General features: G+C 41.4%; 3 protein-coding genes across 5 annotated transcripts; 1 reads left to right on the top strand and 2 right to left on the bottom strand.

Moving 5' to 3' along the window:
* Positions 1-592: 592 nt before the first annotated feature.
* On the bottom strand, positions 593-5,684 carry LOC104438955 (endoribonuclease YBEY, chloroplastic). Its single transcript, XM_010052096.3, has 12 exons — positions 5,172-5,684; positions 4,514-4,765; positions 4,344-4,439; positions 3,542-3,719; positions 3,345-3,428; positions 3,161-3,261; positions 2,850-2,942; positions 2,646-2,717; positions 2,271-2,390; positions 2,144-2,194; positions 1,636-1,824; positions 593-1,118 (listed from the first exon to the last, which is right to left on the bottom strand). The coding sequence occupies exons 1-12, from the start codon at positions 5,682-5,684 to the stop codon at positions 951-953; spliced, it is 1,917 nt and encodes a 638-aa protein (XP_010050398.3). The 3' UTR covers positions 593-950.
* A 2,258-nt stretch (positions 5,685-7,942) lies between these two features.
* LOC104436266 lies at positions 7,943-13,753 on the top strand. Of its 3 annotated transcripts, XM_039308086.1 has the most exons (11): positions 7,943-8,322; positions 8,866-8,948; positions 9,036-9,113; positions 9,736-9,854; positions 9,962-10,027; positions 10,177-10,278; positions 10,394-10,919; positions 11,552-11,757; positions 11,847-12,010; positions 13,018-13,201; positions 13,480-13,753. In XM_039308086.1, exons 1-10 carry the CDS (start codon positions 8,186-8,188, stop codon positions 13,151-13,153), a joined length of 1,617 nt encoding a protein of 538 aa, XP_039164020.1. In that variant the 5' UTR covers positions 7,943-8,185; the 3' UTR covers positions 13,154-13,201; positions 13,480-13,753. The 3 variants fall into 3 exon arrangements, with proteins under 3 accessions (XP_039164020.1, XP_010047291.1, XP_039164021.1); XM_010048989.3 differs by lacking the exon at positions 13,480-13,753 and having other exon boundaries at positions 13,018-13,445; XM_039308087.1 differs by lacking the exons at positions 9,736-9,854; positions 13,480-13,753 and having other exon boundaries at positions 8,184-8,322; positions 13,018-13,445.
* A 915-nt stretch (positions 13,754-14,668) lies between these two features.
* LOC104436264 (NADP-dependent malic enzyme) lies at positions 14,669-20,504 on the bottom strand. The gene is made up of 19 exons (XM_010048988.3): positions 20,122-20,504; positions 19,147-19,267; positions 18,942-19,016; positions 18,573-18,724; positions 18,374-18,479; positions 18,186-18,251; positions 17,504-17,599; positions 17,273-17,344; positions 17,121-17,204; positions 16,899-16,997; positions 16,447-16,494; positions 16,309-16,362; positions 16,103-16,201; positions 15,918-16,007; positions 15,704-15,781; positions 15,515-15,589; positions 15,324-15,414; positions 15,018-15,146; positions 14,669-14,922 (listed from the first exon to the last, which is right to left on the bottom strand). Exons 3-19 carry the CDS (start codon positions 19,002-19,004, stop codon positions 14,834-14,836), a joined length of 1,491 nt encoding a protein of 496 aa, XP_010047290.2. The 5' UTR covers positions 19,005-19,016; positions 19,147-19,267; positions 20,122-20,504; the 3' UTR covers positions 14,669-14,833.
* Positions 20,505-20,983: the final 479 nt, after the last annotated feature.

The following is a 20,983-nucleotide window of genomic DNA, read 5'->3' as shown; positions in this document are numbered from 1 at the left end:
TTGCGTGCACACACATGGTCGCAAGCTCTTTCTACTGCATCTCGTAATTGTGAATCAAAGTTGCAGTCCGGTGGCGGACGAGAACTTTTGCTTTATTCATAATAATAACAAATTTTATAACCTGGATTTCTTCTTGTTTTATCGTACCCTGAAGCCTGTAATAGAACACTTCTGCTAGTGAAAATCAAATTGAAATTGATAACAGTGGGTACATGGCATCTAGTACATTGGTTTGTGTTCATGAAAGAAACCCTACAATTAATGTTTAATTCGTTAAGTCCGAACAGATTGTTTAAGTTCTATTTCATCCCTTTTTCCAGTCAGAGGCAACTGAAAATTAAGGGGCAATGAAGATTTAATTTACTGCTGGGTTCTAGGGAAAACATTCGTCTGAAAATATCATCGGACTAGGAGTCTCCAAGTCATGCACAACTCTCTTTGTGAATAACCCCGTGCTATAATGAGATGATATCCTCTATCCCCGTTGGTGTCTTAATTGGAGGCCTCGTTTATTCAAACCATATCATTATTGAATAAAGATGGTTATGACAACTAATGTATCAATGATTCATCCAAATGGGGCAGGGGATCCTTGTCCGGCTATAATGAGAAAGCCATATCATTATTCTGTCGAACTTCAAAGTCCATTGAAGAATTCAACTGGCAACAAGGGCCAGAAAGAATGGCATAAGGATTAGGTTACAGAGAATAACCCTAACAAATTAAGAATCCCCATGAAGTCATGAACTAGTTTGAAAAATGCCCGAAAATTATGAGACCCTAATTTAGTTGGAAATGTTCAATTTATCTCGTGCGCTATTGAACGCTTCTCTGTTCCTCAGGAATGGTTCGTATGATCAACTGGGGGAAAATTGGGGGCAGTATCTTGCGCTGTCAAATGTAGACCTGTCAACTTCTGTCTTCAAACTTTAATAACTTCTGTTCGAGCCTCAGAAAGCATAGCGATAGATTGCATCAGCCACACCATCTTCATCATTGCTAACACCAATTAGGTTCGCCACGGCCTTGGTTTTCTCTGATCCATTACTAAGGGCAATGCCAAGAGACGCCAACTCAAGCATCTCTATGTCATTTTCCCCATCACCAATAGCCATTACCTGAGAGAGCATTGTTAGTAAAGTGATAAGATGCCTACATGAGGACCTATTTGCAATCTCATTGCACACGCAAGAGGAAAACAACTTTTTTCTCGGTGACACAACAAGACAAAAACAAGTTCCCCAATCAAACTATCCTTGCAACTATGCTTTATGTTTGGTAAGCTTCTTGATAGACACTTTCAGATTTTTCTCCACTGCATATGGATCTTAAGTTAACTTCCAATTACCCACAAAATTTTTCGCTACTTAAATTTTGCTAGTAGAATTTAGAGGCTCCTTTCCTCTTTGATCGAGACAATTGGCCTCCTCCTCGTACAACTGGTAGTTATAATAAAGAAGCAAAAGGTAAAATCTTCATCCTGAAAAAGTCTTTGAGAACTTTAGGCCACAGATCAAATCTATAAATCATTTACCCCTACAATATCTTTAGTAAATGGCTAGGGTAGCAACCAAAAACTCCGAAGAAAGAAAGAAGAAAAATCCAAGGAAAAAGATTTTGTGAGTGGAAATCTACCTCTTTGGGAGCAACTCCTAAATGATCAAGCAGCAGTTTGACCCCACTCCCTTTAGAGGTTCCCGGAGGGACAATCTCCAGCATATCAGGCACAGCTTGGACCACATTAGCACGAGCTCCAGTAGCTTCTGACCAATATGGCCGCAAATTTGTTGCCACGCCCTCAGTGGTATCCAAAAAAATCATTTTCTGCAAAATACCATAAAATAGGCAGATACAGGATGCATCTCAGGTTGACAAGTAAGAGAAGAGGTGGCCCTCATAGGACAGTAAAGAGGTCCGCAAGTATGGTTCTGGCTGAGAATAGTACTTGTCAACAAAAAAAAGTACTTTGGGGCTAAAATTTGATAAATGGACACAGAAATTTGATTGGAGCTTTTCGGGCAGTTTCAGCTAAGAGTATTGGTGATGTAATAAGGGGTTTTTGATGTTGAATTGATCTTAGTGCATCAGTAAAATGGTCAGACCATATATGCCAGTTGCTATCTTTCTAAGTGTAACACTGTACCTGTATATCTGCAGCAGCCAGGAGATCCTCAATTGAAGGCATGATCTCCGCCTGCAGACATAAGATTTATCATATGCTGGGACAACCAATCTTCAGGCATGATGAAAAAGAATCTCAAAGCCACCACCTTTGGTTCACGGTATATTGTATGCACTGAGTCGACAAGAGGGTGTTCAAATAGTGTCAAGCAACGATCCTCACAGAACGCAACAAGTGGAATTCCATGCTCTCGAGAGTATATAAACGCCTGCAATGTAACTATGAGTGACATCTCTATGGTAGATTAACAGACAATAACAAGATGATGCAAGTGGTCATAGCTAAAAATGATGAAACATTATAGTCAACAAATTCTTGGGAACGAAAAAATCAAGTAGAACATTAGCACCAGTTCTGCTCCAATTGATTTCTCTTATAACTGTATATCAGTACTCAGATGCTTTTATATTGTCAATGAAAGAACCATCTTTTCAACGAACAAATGAAGCACCATAGGAGATACCTCTCGGCACACATCAGGATCTAAATTTCTTCTATAAATTTCTCGTCCCTGTCTACCATAAACAAGCAATCCCTGCAATTGTAGAAGGACAAGGAAACAAGATACGTGAAAGTGTCAGCAATAACAAACCATTCTTCTTATAAACCTATTTATATGTATCTGTAAAGCTAGGACTCAAAGGCCAAAACACAAATAGATGTTAACCTGTAAGAAGACACCGGGAGTAGACTGAGAAATGACCCCATCTTTACCAGCTAAGTCTACCGTCTTCAGTATATTTATGACTGATGGACGTGCCTGATCACAAAGGTCAGATTGAGATCCAATAACCAACAAATCACAGGAAGGGTTTCCAAACTCACAAAAGAAGAAAAGGATGAATCAATTTGAAATAGTATCTTCATATTATAAAATTAAAAAAATGTATCATCTTAGTAGCAGGGGCTATTGCATGCATACTACTGTTATTTCAAACAAATGACAAAAGTTAATGCCAAACTCTATTACGTTCGCACCTTTCCAGTCGCTATAACCACTTTGACACCCCTTGACAAGGCCTCCTTCAGAGCTTTTGCATTTGTTAAAGATATCCGACATTCACTGTTAAGCAGTGTGCCTAGCAAAATTTGTCAAAGATACCTTCACAAGCTATATTCACAGAAGAAGGGAGAAGTAGAGAACACAGAAGGGCTGTCTCACCATCCATGTCGCAGAAGATATAGCTGAATTTTGGTTTGTAAAAGCGAAAACTGCCTTCTCTTTTCCTGTCTTTTGGCAAATCATCTGTAAGATTGCCTTTGCCTTAAACTAAGATGGGAAGCAAGACCAATTTACATCCCAATGCAACATATTAAGACAGGTAACTAGGTTATCACATAATTGAGTGGTTAAATTACCATCTGGATTCTCAGCATGTGGATCTGTGTCAGTCTTAGTGTCATATGCACTTTGAATTAATCCTTTTCCTTTCCAACCAAGGCTTTTCAGAAGAAGTTCCTCTTCCTTCTCCATTTCTGCTTCTGCCTCTTCGCTCAGCTCATGATCAAAACCCAGAAGATGCAACAGTCCATGAACCTGCGAAATTGCAAGGCAAGGTCTATATTTAACACATCTCCCCTCATTGGTGCACTCTTCCCCACAATTCACCGGGTTGAGGGGATCCGTATATGTTGTCCAAGTGCATCTTATTTTTCTAAAAGTGTCTATAAGTGAACACATTAAATAGACACCCTATGCTTACAATCTCCCAACTAAAAAGAGAAGGAATGAAAATGGAAAATCGCATCGCTTTTATCCTGTTCATTGAACTTCAAAATCATTCTTATGGCAAGGCAGTTTTCATCATACCCTCCTCTCCATATAAAATCAAGGCTAAAACTCAATTTCTAACCGAGTGAGATGTTGGACTTTGCTCAATCTAACATACTCCATTGGAAATAAAACTGAAGTTATGCTACTTTGAAGCAAGGTAGATCAAATAACCGATTTAAGAACAATAAAGACTTCCGTCAGAGGAGGAAAAGAAAGAATGGGTTAAGAGAGGAAGGGAGATGGTCTAATTGGTAGATGCCAACATTCACAAGTAACTTGGATCGAGTCTCATCATCATTCATTTCTTTTAGCCTTCCCCACCTCATCTATTATCTAACCCAAGGAGGAAAGAGCAGAAAAAAGATGGGTTAAATTGTCCACACTAACCATTAGGATTCGTATCTCATCGAGAAGAGTGTGGCCTCTTTCCTCTGCTTGCCTTGCAGCAGTCTCAACAGAAATTACAATGTCACCAAGCATAAGCTGTAATTGATGGAAATATGTCAAGCATCCATTCATCGAGGCAACTTATCTGGCAAATAAAGCGCCATTCTTACTATAGGGAGCTTAAGCCCTGGGACGTGTTGTGACATAGAGAGAACATCAGTGGCATGGTCCTCATCCCTCCATTCCTTGTTCAACTTCCGAATAAAGTCGTCATTGCAAAGTAGTACAGACAACTCCACGCTTTGGAATCCACCAACATCTTCTATAGCAGTGTCTCTTGTTTGGTAAGTTGCATCATTCAAGCCATCAAATGCTAGTTTCATTGCCATTGGAACATTTAGACGTAGAAGTTCTGCAATACTCTGAAAAATGCAAATGAAAAAGATGAAAATGATTCTCTGGAATATGCTAATGGACTGCTCCAGTGCAATGCGAAAGAAGAATGTCCCTCAAAACACAGAAATATGGATGTTACATCAATGATAAAAGCAAAAATAAGTAAAGAAATAACTCATCACTTTGACCAGTATCCAATACGGGACACTATCTAAACATATTAGTTCGACCACTTCATCCATTCCCCTTCCATAGAAAAGGTAAGCTAATTGAACTTCTAAACGACATAATGCGCATCATAATCAATCAGTTTCTGGCTCGAGTAATTAAAGTTCCAATCTTTGACTGAGGGTCAACCTTCAGAAGCCAAAAATTGAATCTAAAATGGCGATTGAACTCTACAAAACCAACACTGGCATTTGCAAAAAGTACCAGAATTTCAGGATCATCGGGTAAGTCCTCCTCGATGCAAATGCTGACGTTGAGCTCGAGCTCCCTCTCCTTGCTCTTCCCAGTCCTCCTCCTCACCTTCCTGTACCCTCTCTGCGACGCCCAAACCCTGCCGCAACCGCCCGCCAACTGCCGCCGCTCCTCATCCCCCGCCAGAAAAACCCCGACTCTATTCCCGAACAGCGACGATGGCGCCGGCGCCGGCGCCGCCCCGCCGAGGCGGGCGGTCCGGGAGCGCAGGGCGGAGGAGGAGGGGCGGAGGGAGGGGGAGGGGGCGGCGGCGGTGAAGGGAAGGCGGCGCGCAGCAGGGCGCGCGCCATCTCGGGGCGGCGGCGGGGGCGGAGGTGCGGAGGAGGGAGGGGCAGCAAGCAAGCATAAGCGCGGACGGGAAATTCGGGAAAATGGTTTCGGGGATTTTCCGATTTTGTTCGTTGTGAATTTTGCTGATTGGGCTTCTGCTGATGGCGACGTGAAGGTGTAGTTAATTAAATTCATGACGCAACCACTGCCCCCTCGACATAAAAAAGAGGAGGGGGAGATTCGAATCCAAATAATAAGTACGATTTAATTTTAAATATAAGTTTCGAGTCTTATACTTTGAAGGTAAGATAAAAATTTGAGAATAATACTTAGAATAAGAATAGAGTAGGATTGACTAAAAAATAAAATTTCATAATGCAAGTGACGAGAGGGTGAATGTAAAATGGAAGCGCATGCGAGCTTAGGGAATATAGAAAATTTAAAATAATTATATTCATAACAAATTTATTTAGGTTAATTTTTTTCATCACAAAAAAATTAAATTAGTATATTTATAATAAATTCATAATTTATTAACTTTCGTTAAATTTTATCATTAAATTATTATATTAAATGATACGTGATAATTGACGAACGTATTGATTTGGGGTTTCACCCTCGCTTGGCCATCGGATGAGATTTTAACGGTTTGCAGGGTTTTTACTTTTGTTCATCCAGTTTGTGCTTGTGATGGCGACGTGAACGTGCAGTTAATTCTGTCACGCCCAAACCACCCCTTCCCCGAGCACCGATAGTGACGAGAGGGTGAAATGGAAGTGCATGCGAGCTTGGGGGATGATATATAATTTTTTGATTTAATACTATCAAAAATTTTAGATTATTATATTTATTACAAATATATTAGAATATATTTTTTGATAGCAAAAAAAAAAATTTAGAAATTAAATTGATACACCTATAACAAATTAGAAATTTAGAAATCATATTGACTTTATATGAACTGCTTATATCAGTACCCTTTATAAATGAGATGCATAACACAGGGCGTTATATATGCAAAATTCATGGCAAATGAATCATAATAACCGGCTTGTACGTGATGTCACAATTATTTGCATATTATCTCAATTTACATTTGAAATACCGTGACGTGTAAAAGATGCGGTTGAAGTTTGTATGGATGGTTTGGTAAATTAATGATCTAATCTAAGGAATAAAAGGCGACGACTTCTTGTGGCGGGGCAGCTTAGACCAAGAAGGACAGGCTTTAGGCTACTGGAGTAGGATTCTCCGTGCAGAAACACCGTCGCAAGCGGCGGAGGCGCATGCTGCCCGGGAGGCCCGTGTGATTGGCTAGAACAATGGGTCCACATTACGTCCATACCGAAGGCGACTGCTCGGTTCTTTGGAAAAATCATCACCGGACAAATGGCTGTTTCCGGCCGGCACACTCGTCCGTTAGTTACCGATATCGAAATACCTTTCTTCTAATTCGAGATGTGTCGCTATTGAGGTTGAGGTTGAGGTTGTCCTATGTTGGTTGTGTAAGAGACCAGTGATTAGTTTATAAATACGAGAAAAAGCATATCCTTTGAGCTAGCTTTTACGGCAAAAGAAACCTAAGAATATCCTACAATCGCACTATGGGGGTACTAATTCAGTAATTCATTCGTGGTTTAGGAGAACAATCTCGTTTTGATCGTGTTAATGATAGATGTTTACTCAATGACAGCTTGTCTAGTTTATCTGTTCTACATGGAAAATAATTGTAGAATTCTATCATTTGCAATTGTTGTACTTTGATTTTTGTTTAATGTAAAATGCCTAAAATTTATGGGAAAGATTTGCGTACACTTTCATTTATGATTCTTTAAAAGCTAAAAATCTATGTTAGTTCCCTCGACACATATCGAAAATAAGCAAGACATTTTGTTTAGCAAAATCAACTAATTAAAAAAAGCTTTCTCACCAAAATTGCAAACGAGTTTAAGCCTAAGGGACAAAACGAAAAATAAAAAAACTTAGCGATGCTAAATTGCAAAATTTTCCCAACACAAAAATGGATAAATAGGATAATGATACAAATAGCTCTTGAATTTTGATCTAATGCTCAACATGATCACTGAAATTTTAATTTATTCAATTTAATCTTTGAACTTTAACGTGACGTGCAATGTAACTCTTGAATCTTTAATTTATTTACTATGATCCTTAAACTTTTTACACATAATTAATGTAATTCATGAACCATTTGACAAAAAAAAAAATCATAGTTTATAAACTATATGAATATATTTAATGTTGCAATTCCATTAATTTAAAGTCAATAATAACATTAAATATATTCGTATAGTTCATGGATTAAATTGAATATGTACTAATTTTTAAAAATAATTTGAATAAATTAATTGTTTGGAAACATTTCTTGTTTGGCTTAAATTCAGGGATAATTTATACAATTTTTCCAAGGATAAAAGGGGCGGACTCATTTCCCTGGAAGTTGCTAGTCGATAGCGGCCGAGCGCTCGCTCCAAAAGGGAAACAAACTCGAAACGAGGGAGTAGCGCGAGAAACCGGCACGCTCTCTCGCCGGCGATCTTCGCCGCTCGCGAACGGCGGGGATCGGCGCACGACGAGCGCTTCGCCTGCGATCGACGACCGACGAAGAAGCGGGCGAGCCTCTCTTCTGCGCGCGCTCGGCAGAGAGGGAGATTTTCGCCGCGGAATCCCGGAGAATGGACGATCGCAGCATAATCGAGAGGGAGAGGCATCAGATCGAGCAGATTCGGGAGCTCGATTTCGAGGAGCTGCAGGTCGAGGAAGTCGACGACGCTCGCGACTCGTCGGACGACGACGGCGATCGGCGCTTCGGGTAAGCTTCCGGCATCTCCGCTCGTGTCGTGCTGTTTCAGTTCAGTCGGTTTCTCGAATCGGTGCGAGAGGCCGTTCGCGGTTCGCTCGCGGTACTGGTTTTTCGGCGCGTGTCGAGTTTTGTAATCCGTTCGTGTTCGACTGTGTACTGATCACGCGAGGTTTTGGTGTGCGAACTTATTTATAGCTTCAGTATGTTTAGGTGTCCTGTCATTGGCCAGTTACTGGTTAGATTGGTTCTTGGCCCCGGCATTAGCTGAATTGCACGTTTCGCTCGTTGCGATTTTGATCTGTTTCGTTGGAGTATAGCGGCAATCAGTGGTCACCTTAATAGTGCCAAATTCATTATATACACGTTGGCTAGAATCTAGTGATTAGAACCTCTATACTAAGTACTGCCTCTTTGTCACTTCGCATTGATTGGGAGTCAAGAGAAGTTATAGGATATTCTGCTGTGTTCACTTGCTGTTGATTTGAGGTGTTTTCTCCGGTCCACTATTTTCTGTATCCTTGAATTGGTTATTCATGATTTAATGGACTGCAGCACTCGGGTTCGTGATGGGGCAAGTGTACCTAGTGAATTTACCTTCAACCCCGGTTTGGCTTCGTTGCATACGTATCTTGGCGGTAGGAATTGAGAATCCGGCAGTTCTTGTTGCTTGTAGTAGCTGTGCAGTATGATAAGGAATACTGATGGTAGTTGTGTCTTAACAGAGGTTGAAGACACCCACCACAGACTGGCTTTCTTGGATGGCGGTGCCATCCATCACTTACCCTTGCTCTATCTCGATGGTAGTCCTTTAGCTCAACTTATATGTGAATTATTTATGTTGTGTTCTTCATTTCTATGCGAAAGGGGATTCAGAGGCTGAAAGACACAATTCAAATATTTATTAGTCCATGGATTTAGATGCTCTACTTTTTTTAGCAGTATTCTGCAAAATGATGATTGTGGGACATGAGCTTAAATTCATTCTAGTTGAGGTAGCCACTTTTTGGGTAACTTATTTAGTCACAGCAGGACAACTGATCCAATTTCAACTTTCTTCCCTGGAAAATAACTTAAGTGACGATTGCTATGGTCCAGCTTGTCGAACTATCTCTGTGAACCAGAGAAAGATTTTCCATTCAGGGTGAAGCAATCCCTCTAAGTTAAAGCAGGTTAGCTAGTTTCTAGGGTCAGAATCTGTACGATTCCGATACTCTTTTCCATGATAAGCAAAGACCTTTGCCTGCTTTGGATGCACGAAGCTGTCAAGCAGTGGGAAGAAGTAAAATTCACGTCTCTTCTAACTGTCCATGTTTCCCTTTGATGGTTTTGGTCCACCATCTCAACTCCCCCTTTTTCCAGATGCACATGCACACCTTCAGCTCTGAATAAAATATCTGAGACGATGCTTTTCTTTGATGTCAGGAGTTGTTCTGTTCCCTGAAGCCACCCTTCCCTTAAGAGTTATTCAGCCTAGCTTAGTAGCTACTATTGAGAGGGCATTAAGCCCAATTGATTGCGATACTCCTCTTACAATTGGTGTGGTATGTTAAAATTTGACTTTTGTGAATACTGAACTTGTGTTGTGGACTTTACCAAAAAAAAAAAAATTGTGTTGTGGATTTCCTTCTAATTTGAAACGGATTTTCAGGTTCGTATTTACCGGGATCCTGGAAATGATAGGTTAAGGTTTGCCACGACAGGAACAACTGCTGAGGTAGCAATGCTGCCCTCTTCTATTGAATCCTTATTCATTATCTATTCCTTTTTCTAGCTCAAGTTTTATGGTAGGCACCCTTTTTAATTTTTTTTTATTTATAAATTTATTATATGTTGCATGTGATTATGTTGCAAAAATTGGTGCAGATTAGGCAGTACAGGAGACTGGAAGATGGTTCACTAAATGCAGTTACTCGTGGTCAGCAACGTTTTCGCCTGAAGCGCTGTTGGATGGATGCAGATGGAGTGGTTAGAACTTAGAACTCTTTTATGTCCTCGTTAAGAATAAGAAAAATTGTTAAATGGAATCATCATTGAACTTTTCATTTCTTCTGATGCAATCTCCTGGCCTACAATTTTTTAGGCACATGGAGAGGTGCAGATTATCCAAGAAGATTTGCCATTGAGGACTCCACGAGATGCCTTTGGGAAGTTGCCCAGACCAAGTGTCCTGAGAGATAGTGATATATCAAGAAACTGTCCAGGAAACTCTCCTTCTAAATCATTAACATTTGTTGATGAGGATGATGACTCAGAGGCACATTCTGAAAATAGCTTTGAGAGTGCACTTTCACTTCCTGAACGTAGATTGCATCAATCTGCAATTGATTGTTCTTATGGAAATGATGTCATGGATGAATCAACAAGCAGTGATGATGAGAAGTTTGTTTGGGAATCAAAATTCCAAGATGGAAGATCTCATTCTCATCATCATTCAGATGAAAAGATTTCTGGTGATGCTAGTGGATCTGGGGGCCAATCTCACAAAGGTTCATGGCGTTGGACTCAACGAAAGGCTGGTACTAGCAATTATGGTATTCCTAGAGCATTCTGGCCACACTGGGTGTATCGCATGTATGACTCATATAGCCTTGCTCAAAGGGTGGCAGGTACCGGCTCCTGTTCTTCCTATCTGATCTCTCCAAGGTCATTTACTTTAAACAAGACATTTCTACCATTCACGGCTGTACTTATGTCCTTTCACTTGTAGCTTTGATTATCAAGTCTGTAAGTTGAAGTATTTGGTGAAGTACTACTTCTCTTGTTGGCATGTCCAAATTGTTACCGGACATTATTGCAACTTGAGGATTTGAACTTGTAAATGGGAGCTTCATTCGTTTCCATGTGAGAAATTTGGAAGATTTGCTAAATTGGCTATCATTTGGCTATACTACTGAGCCAATTGCTGCGAGCAGGAGGTGGATCTTCCCTATTTTATATGTTATATTTTACTCTTAACAGAATAAGTAGTTTAACAATTCTAGTATAATCCTAGGAAAAGATGCGGAGTAAGTTTTGTTCCTATATAGTATGAAGTGCTATTGTTAGTCTAGTGAAGTTATAGCCCTATATTGCATTCTCAGTGACCTTAATGAGCTGAAGTTGTTACATATAATGCCGAACTTGCAGTGTTTCTGTTTCTTTATGCCATTAATTTTATCAAGCTATGTTTTATGTTGTCATGAGAGACATTAATCTCAATATAATTTTTTGGCTTCTGCTACTTGTCCAATGGTTGCAGATATGTGGAAACAAATAGTCGGAGCACCTGCAATTGATGGTCTTGTAAAGAAGCCTGATCTTCTATCATTTCATGTTGCCAGCAAAATTCCCGTTTCCCAATCTTCTAGGCAAGAGCTTCTGGATATTGATGGCGTAACTTATAGACTGCGGCGAGAAATTGAGTTACTGGAGTGTTTTGATCGAATCCAATGTAAAAGTTGTCGGGTAATACTATGTTGTGATATCTCAGGGATTAGGTTGCTGAACTGGTTGTTCATTTATGGGGCATAATTTGTTTAACTTTTTACTTGCAGACTGTTATTGCAAGACGAAGCGATATGTTGGTGATGTCCAGTGATGGTCCTCTTGGTGCTTATGTGAACCCACATGGTGATGTACATGAGATAATGACCTTCCTTAAAGCAAATGGCTTAGCACTCATAGAGAGTCCTGTCACAGAATACAGCTGGTTTCCTGGGTATGTTATCCCTTAACCTTCTTATACACATTCACCTTTGAACTGTAAAACAGGAATCAGTCACTTAGTCTGAGTATTATTGTCGGAAGGCTGAGGGAAGTCCTTTCAAGACGGGGTTTGTTGGCAGTGGTAAACAGCTCTGATGGGACTATCTGGCTAGAGAGAAATTAACTGTTCAGTGCCCGGAAGTTCTTTGGATTAAGTTTTATTGTCTAATGTTCTCAATAAGAATTTTCACGACAAAAAAATGTTCGAGAAGGAAATCGAATTTGAGAGTTGTCTACCCTACCGATACTCCCATGCCGATGCTTTCTTTGAACTTAGTCCTTTACTTGTAAGTTGAAACTACCTACTTTTACACGTGGAGCATGCTTTATCCTCCTGACAGTATACCAAAATGGGCTATGTGGAGACTAGGGCCTTTCCACAGAACAATTGATTTAAAAACTTGCTTCTGTTTGGTAAGTTGAAACAAGGATAGGCTGAGGTTTTGTTGTTTTTCTGGTGATGAGATGTCTTTGGACGATCTGGTATATGAGAGGAATAAAGTCGGGATGAAGAGAAGAGTCAATAAGATGCAGTCAAACCAGTTTTTTTGGAAAGTGAAAAGAAGAGACATTGATGGACCATTTTGAACCTGTCTTTAGTCAAAGACCCAAAGACTTATGGGGCAACTATTTCTTCAGTAAATATGAGAGGAATAGTAGCTGAACCCTTTCTTGTATGAGTAAAGCTATGGCAGACGACTGAATCGTTATCATTTTGCTGTAGCTAAAAGAATGTCAGGAACTGCAGTTTTATAACTGTGTTTCCATCGGGCGACTCACTTAAATTGATAAACTCTTGTGAAAAATGATTGCATGCAAAGCAGGCTGCTTAGGCTCAACCGAGTTAATATTGGTTAACCATAGATTGTGTTGCCTCCGATAGACTCAGCACTGCTGTCTCATGCATAAGCTGTATAAGCTCGTATGACCCGATTGAGTTCCTGAGCTGGCTTTTTGCAGGTATGCTTGGACGATAACTACCTGTGGCACTTGCGACACTCATTTGGGTTGGCTTTTTTCAACCAGAAACGATAAGCTGAAGCCCAAGTCGTTTTGGGGAATCCGAAGTTCTCAAGTTGCGGATTCAAATCCTTAAAGGGCGTATCATATCCTTCAGCGAAAGATGTATGTGGCTATAGTACAGGTACAAGAAACTCTACCAGGTAGTTCCAGTTTTCTTCCTCACCTACCCATACCTTTTCTTTTGCGCCGTTTATCTTGGATAGTCAGATTAAGAGTGCCTGCTAGTGGAATGTTGTAAAGTGACTCCTCTGTCCGTCATAATGGCCAAGAACGTTTCTTGGTTTGGCCTTCATTTGTGTTTTCACAAGAACCTATTTAGTGAAAGTATATATATAAAATGGACATGGGTACATGAAATGGGAAAATTAATGCAGTGTGATTACAATCGCGACAATGCAGAAATCACGGAAAGTCGGAGGACTAGCCTACAGAAAGTAGGATGAAACTTGTAATGCCACGAGGTCAATCAGAATTTGGGGCAACCATCCGAGTCGATTTAATTCTGGAATTGTCTCGAACCACACTTACTCCAGCCGGTTCACAAATGGACTGGTTTAGTATTCTTTACAAAATATTGTGAACTAACTCAAACCATTTTGGTTTCTATTTCTACTTGGTGAATTGGTCTTTTCTATCCGAGAACCTGGAATTTAGAGCTTACCTTTTACCTTAAGCAAGTTTTTTACTCTCTTTTTTAAAATAGAAATGTTTGTCAAAATTGAATATGTTCCACATATTATCCTCAAGTGAAAGAATTATATTCGTGTTGACGCATACATGTATGTATGATATAATGAAAAAAATAGGAAGAACATGCCCCTGGCCGGTTCCGGGGTTGAGGTTAGGACGATTTGGTTTTAAGTCAGTTCTAGGGTTGTTTGCCTGTATCATAAACGGGGAGTCGATCCCAACAAAGTCGGTTTGAGGCTTGGGACCTGAAAAATAATTATTATAGAACCGATCACTCTTAAATGGAACCATGTACATGCGACCTAGTGAAAGATTAGTGTTGGTAGGACGTTAAAAAAAAAAGTACAGTTTCGACCCAAAAGAAAAACCTTTGGGCACGGATCGGGGCTGCGATTCAATCCCTCTTGGCCCAGTAAGTAGAGACCTCTGAGTTGGAGGGGGCGAGTCGCATAGCGGGGTCGATCCTGTCCACCTGAAATTTTATGGAATTTGGGAAAATACTTAAGCCGGCCTCGGGGACATGAAAGGCCGTCCGCCTGAATTGGGCCAGGCCCAAGTCTTAGGCACACAATGGCTAAGTTCGTCTACTGACATCAAACGGGCTTGTGCGTGGCCCATTTTATCAGTGGGCCTTTCCGGGCTTTCTTTTTGTATTTTTAGGCCTAAAGATGGCCCTTCACGCTATTATTACTATTTTTTGTGCGTTGGCCCTTTTGAGCCCATGCGGTAGCAATCTAACACAATTGGGAAGGCCGGGGTACGAAAAACGTGTCGAGAGCTCGTAAACTTGGGCACGCTGACGCAGGCCTGGAACGGATGTCGGGCCTTGTGGGCCAAGTCTGCCAAAATGATGGGCGAGCCCTATTGGAATCGTGAGTGCATAGTCACCTCGGACATATGACGTATCGATGGAGATTCGTTCCGGGTTTATATATTACTGATGCTTCTGAGATGAAAGAATACAATAGACACAACCATTAGCTAAACAGAAATAGGAAACTTCTCGATGGGATCTGAACGGTTGAACTTCAAGTGGGATGGCAGCGATTTCAGTCCCGTCGCTTCAACGATAGTTTCGGTACACAGGGCTGTACATGCAGCTTTCTGCGTATTTGACTAGGTCCTTCGGACGAGGAAGGTGGGAAGCCAAACCTGAGAAAGCCGATCGATGCTCAACACGAGTACGAAGACGGGGGGATGGTATCGGTGGCCTAAATAAAAAGGTGAAGAAGCTAAGAACAGCTTACCTAGTTCATATGCTTTTGCAGCGACGCTGGCTGCGATGTGGGCTGATATCTTTCTGATATTAGAGAATGGGGGGTAGATCAGTCCCTTCTCGAAATTTTCGGGTATTGCTTGTGAGGCCAAAGCTTCCGCTGTTCAACCAGGAAATATTAGTAAGGCTGATGGAGCTAATATTAAGCTCAGGAATGGAAACTTGACACAGAGAGGAGTACAAGTCTCGATATTATAAGATCAGAGAGATATGCTGAATTACAAGTGGTTCATATGGAAAGATGAACAAATGAACGCTTATGTCTCTGTGCACTTACAGGCAGCCAAGAGCATGCCATCATTCACACGGATAGCGCCGGATATGATCAATCCCAATCCAAGTCCGGGGAATATGTATGCATTGTTTGCCTGAATGACATGAACAGCAGCGAGCATCAGAATAGATGGGAGTGAGTTCTAAAGCGAGGAAATTGTAGAAGATAAACCAGTGGAAGTAGAGAGCAAGGACCTGTCCAGGTACATAAGTTTTGCCATTGTAGTTCACTGGGTCAAATGGGCTTCCACTGGCAAAGATGGCTTTCCCCTGAAAATTTGAAGGAGAATCGAGGGGAAAAATTGATTGGAGACTTGGAAAATCTTTCTTCACTAATAATTCTCGATGCACAAAATAACTGAAAAAATTGCAAGTCAATTATACCTTAGTCCATGTGTAAGCTTCTTCAGCTGTACACTCAGACTGGGAGGTTGGGTTTGAGAGGGCAAGAATTATTGGTTTCTGTAAGCAAAGAAAAACATCGATGTCAGAAAAGGTAAGGTTAGCCTTCTTTTGTGTGTGTGTGTGTGTGCGTGTGAGAGAAAGAGAGAGAGAGAGTGAGAGAAGAGAGAGAGAGAGAGAGAGAGAGAGAGAGAACCTCATTCAATGAGGCCATGGCCTCGACCACTTCCTTGGTGAAGGTTTTGCCTACGCCTGATGATCCTATCAACACTGTTGGCTTGATCGCCTGCGTAATTGGCAAAATATTGAATACAGGAAGAACTGAGTGTCAGTCATGGTCGAATTAGTACACTGTGGAACAACTTCCTAAAATTTACGCACCTTGACAGAGTCTAACAGAGTTTTGACAGGTTCATGCTCGTGAGCCCAAGGCTTCTTAAAGTGCTGAAGTGACTCCAAACGGGATCTAACAATCAGTCCCTGAAAACAAATGTTGCAACATTTGATAGCAGAAATGTGTAAGAAGTCATGCATCAAAATATACTCCAGGACAAGCAGATAAAACCAAGACCAGGAGCTCCATGTACCTTGGAGTCCACAAGCCATATCTTCTTGCGTGTCTCCTCAACTGGAGCTTTTGTCTGCCATAGCAATATTAAAATTTAGAAAGGATTATCGTGCATATTTTTAAAGGATTAAAAAAATAAAAGGTAGCATCTGTTCACCTGTTTTGACATCTCCAAGGCTATAAGCTCGGCGATGCCAGTTCCAGCCTTCAATTCACAAAGAAGAAAGGTGAGCCAATGTAGCACAAGGGTTAAATTTATGGGATCAGCATAGAACTTTGAAGGGGTAAACAATATGCAAGCCAGGACTAAAAGAAATGAATGGATGAATAAGGAGCTGACTTCTTGACTCATGCATTTAAGCTCAAGAACAGATCGTTACATTACAGGAGAAACTTTCGTCTTTTTCATAAGGCGATCCTTGTTGTATAGAAGAGAGGTAATTCTTTGGCAAAAAGAATGAAAAAAAAAAAGCAAACTTGTAAAGAGAAGCAAGAAAATGCATAGTTGCTACTATTATTAGGAAAAGACAACCGAAACATGCGTGTTTCAGACTTGACCACATTTGGCGGGAAATGTAACTGGTCAGGGAAAATAATTCAAAGTCTAACCTCTCCTGCACCCAGAAATAAGAACTTCTGTTCAGCTAGCTTTCCACCAACCGCTCGAAGAGCAGAAATAAGTCCAGCAAGTACCACAGAGGCCGTACCCTGCGATTGTACAGCAGAACTTACAATAGCTGAAGCTTTTACTCCATTTAGCTATATTAACTGCATGTGCATGATCCAGCACACGCACCACAAGCAGAGAGAAGAATTCATTCGAAAATTTACCTGTATGTCATCGTTGAAGGCAAGGTGTGTATGCCTGTATTTTGTCAATAGCTCAAATGCATTATGGTTTCCGAAATCTTCAAACTGAAAAGCACTGATCATTAGCATCAATAGGGACATGATACTATCGCATGAGAAACTCTGCAACTCACTTGTACGAGGACTTTCTCTCCATAATTCTGTTTGACAGCATTCATGAACTCGTCAAGAAGTTCGGCATATTCCTGTATTATGTGAACAGGTTGGCAATTCGTCAGAAGTGGACTTACTGGAACAAAATTAACGGTGTTTGTCCTTGGTCAACACTGAAGAGTAGGCGGAAATAAGAAGCAATTATTAAAGGGAAGAGGTTAGGGGGCAGTAAGGAAGAAAAACCGACGAACCTGCCCGGTTGCCCTTTTTTGCCTGAGACCGATGTAGAACTCATCCTTCAACAACCCTTCATTGTTTGTGCCAACATCAATGGTTATTGGCAAGCACTGCAAGACATAAATAGCAACTCCAAGATTTCACAGCCCGCTTAGGAAGTTTGAGGTTCTTCTCAAGTAGCAATCACGCAAATTCTTTGGAACATAAGCTTTCAGAATAATAATTCTTTTTTTGATTTGTATAGAGACATGGAAAAACGATTGAACTTGCGTCTCAGACATTACTGAATACGTATATGCATTTAGACAGTATTCTGTTTAATCAGTCATTGAATTGTCATATGCATCTTAATATCTGTTGGATAGGCTTAAATCTAAGATACATTGGAAATCATGTCGTTACCATGTGCATCCTGCAAATTACTTACATTTAATTTGGTTATTAGAAACAAATACTGTTGGTCGTGTCTACCAGACATCTCGTGCTATCCTAGCACTTTCCTAGGTGCAGATCTCATGATAGTGAAGGGTCATAACATGAATTACAAAATAGTCATTCTACTTCTAGGAATCCTCCAATATCCCCTCTTGATATGATTTACGGAAGCAATTAAAATAATTTTTCAGACTACAAATCCCTAGAAAGCTCAACATGAGAGCATACATAAACATAAACCAGTGACTAGAAAAGGCTTACCGCTGAGGGACGAAGTCCTCCTAATGCTGTATATAGAGATAGTTTACCCACAGGTATCCCCATACCCTGAAAAGAATATAATATTTTTAATGTCCATCCACTCGGTAATTGTATGCATGTGAGGTGACGAATGGTTTCGATCAATGGTTTTTGGCTCCGATGCGATCGAACAAATTAGAGCTGGTTACCTGGCAACCAAGATCACCGAGACCCAGTATACGCTCGCCATCAGTCACCACAATAACTTGAATGTTCCTCTCAGGCCAATTTTTCAATATCTCAAGTATCTTTCCCCTGAACAACGAAAATGATGCGAATCATTATATACCACTCTGGTATCGGACAAATTTAAACCAATGACACGATAGAGCCTCCAGGTGTTAATACTTGTCTTTTAAGCTGATGAAGAGTCCCTGAGGGCGCCTGAATATGCTGCCATATTTCTGGCAAGCCTCACCAACTGTTGGAGTGTAGACTACCGGGAGCAACTCCTCAACATTGTCGATGAGCAGCTTGTAAAACAGCTTTTCATTCCTTTCCTGGAAAACATAACCAGTTGGAAATGGTTAACCAACGGCTACAATATTCTCGTTAGCAATTGTAGCCTGGCGACACTTGGTCATCACCAGTCTACTGCTGATTGTCCATGTTTCGCCAAAACAGAGAAAATATATCGATTTCGCACTCAAGATGGATTCTGTTACTTTTTGGGATTCTGTTACACCCAAGTCCTGCCTTATGCCACGGAAATCTTACCTGAAGGTCCATCAAGGCCATATATCTCTGCAACGGAACTTTATATTGGCGAAGTGTGTGCATAATTCTCTTCTCCTGAAAGTAAAACATACAAATGACTAAGCAAAACAAGCCCAAAGTCGAAATTGGGTAACGAATTCTAGCCAATTGAAATGATCTCCAGATCAAAATTGAACGAATAAGACCAATTTTCATCAAGGTTTACCTGTAGCTCCTGGCTGAGAATCGCCGGGGGCAGAAGGCCACGCAGATAATGAGCATCTCTCTCTTTTTCGCTGAAGGCCGATCCCTTGTTGTGGCGCGGATCCCTCAACAAATTGTAACCACTATAACAGCACAAAGGAATAAATAAGGCTCTGATCTTTCAATCGTACGTACTGGACTAAATATGGATCGAACTAGATCGAAGTCGGAATGACAATCTGTACGAACTTCTAACTACTAATATTTCAGTAGTGAAACTGGAGCATTTTGAATTTCTAATTAAATCTCAGCTTCTTAGATCAAGCTCGTTTTCAATTTCTTGTCATCGGAAGCTCCGATGACAAGAAATTGAAAACAGAGGTGGTAGTACTATTTCCTCTATAGACATGAAGGAAATCCTCACCTCGAGGAGAGCAATCCTATATTCCAAAGTCACAGCACGATGCCAGAAAAGCGTAATTTCAAGTAGCAAAATCCTTCGACCAAAAAAAAAAAGAAAAAAGTAGCAAAATCTGATAGCTACTCGTTCGAACCTTCGATTTACTAATGAATAACTCCCAATCATCGCATCGTAAGCTGTCGTTCAGCGTGATTTTGCGAATGGAAACTCAAACGAAACACAACGAGCAAAAATTTCGGCTCAATAAATTCAGGAGTAGAGAAAAATAAGGTATGCATGCTAATATCATCATGTACAGCATGACGAGATCCTGTCCAGTCGTCTAGAAGAACGTAAATCCCGAGTTTACGCTATGGAAGCATCGAGATCAAAGCAAAAAAAAAAAACGCCATACCAAAATTCCGACGCGAACGCAAAGTTACGCGCAATCACCAGATTCCAGATGCTCGCCGGAATCCACGAAAAGGAGAAGGAGAAAAAAAAAACGCGCGCAGCACGCGGCCTTGCCGTCGCGCCGTCGGAGGGAAAAGCGCATTCAAAAACCGAAAAATTGCGGTCGGGGAGCTCGCGACTCACCTAGCGACAGAGACGGCCCAGGGCGTGATAAGCTGATCCTCCGTGGCGCGATCCTCGCCATAAACGTCCCCCGTGCCTCCCCCGGGCCCGGCCTTGCCGTTGCAGCACCCCGCCGCAGCCGACAGCCGCCGGACCTCCTCCGCCGCCCATGTCCGCCGTGCTCTCCGGGAGCGCGCAACTGGTCCGGCCTCCTCCGCAGCTGAGCACGAGCCTCTGCAAGCCAACTCAACAAGAGCTACTCCAACGGCGCAAAGAAAAACGAAGCGAAGCGAACGGGAAATGCGGTTACAGCGGGCGAACGAGTCGCTGTGAAGATGGGAGAGGGAGACGGGGAGAGGGCCGGCGGTATTTATAGGTGGTGGATGCGAGGCGTCGGTGTCAGAAAACAGCGGGGGAGGGAGGGGGGATGTTGACTCGATGATGCCGGGGGGAGGAATTCGGTGGAATGCGCGGAATTTTCTTTTTTGAAAAATGATGAAATAAAGCGAATGGGAATGGATTCGTGGAAAATGGAGAAAATGATGGGGGTGGGGGTGGGGGAGTACCAGGAGATGACAGCTCCTCCTCCTCAGCGAAATCATGCTCTTTTGCCCACCTGCACCTGCCAATGTAGAGAGAGAGAGAGAGAGAGAGAGAGGGAGGGAGATTGAAATGAAACGGTACGATTTCGCCGCGTTATCTGCGAGAGAGAGAGAGAGAGAGTCGTTAATCCGTGTTCGTTAGAAACCAGCTGCGTGGCTTCTTTCCTTTTTCATTTTATTTTCACTTTTTATTTTGGGATGAAAGTAGCCGAGGGCGCGGATTTAGAATAATGGGAAGAACTCCACCCAAAAAAAAAAAAAAAAAAAAAGGAGAGGAACTT

This window comes from Eucalyptus grandis, chromosome 3 (genome assembly GCF_016545825.1).
Source record: "Eucalyptus grandis isolate ANBG69807.140 chromosome 3, ASM1654582v1, whole genome shotgun sequence".
Classification (NCBI taxonomy): Eukaryota; Viridiplantae; Streptophyta; class Magnoliopsida; order Myrtales; family Myrtaceae; genus Eucalyptus; species Eucalyptus grandis.
Note: the sequence above shows the minus strand (reverse complement) of the source record. Positions and strands in the feature narration are given on the sequence as shown.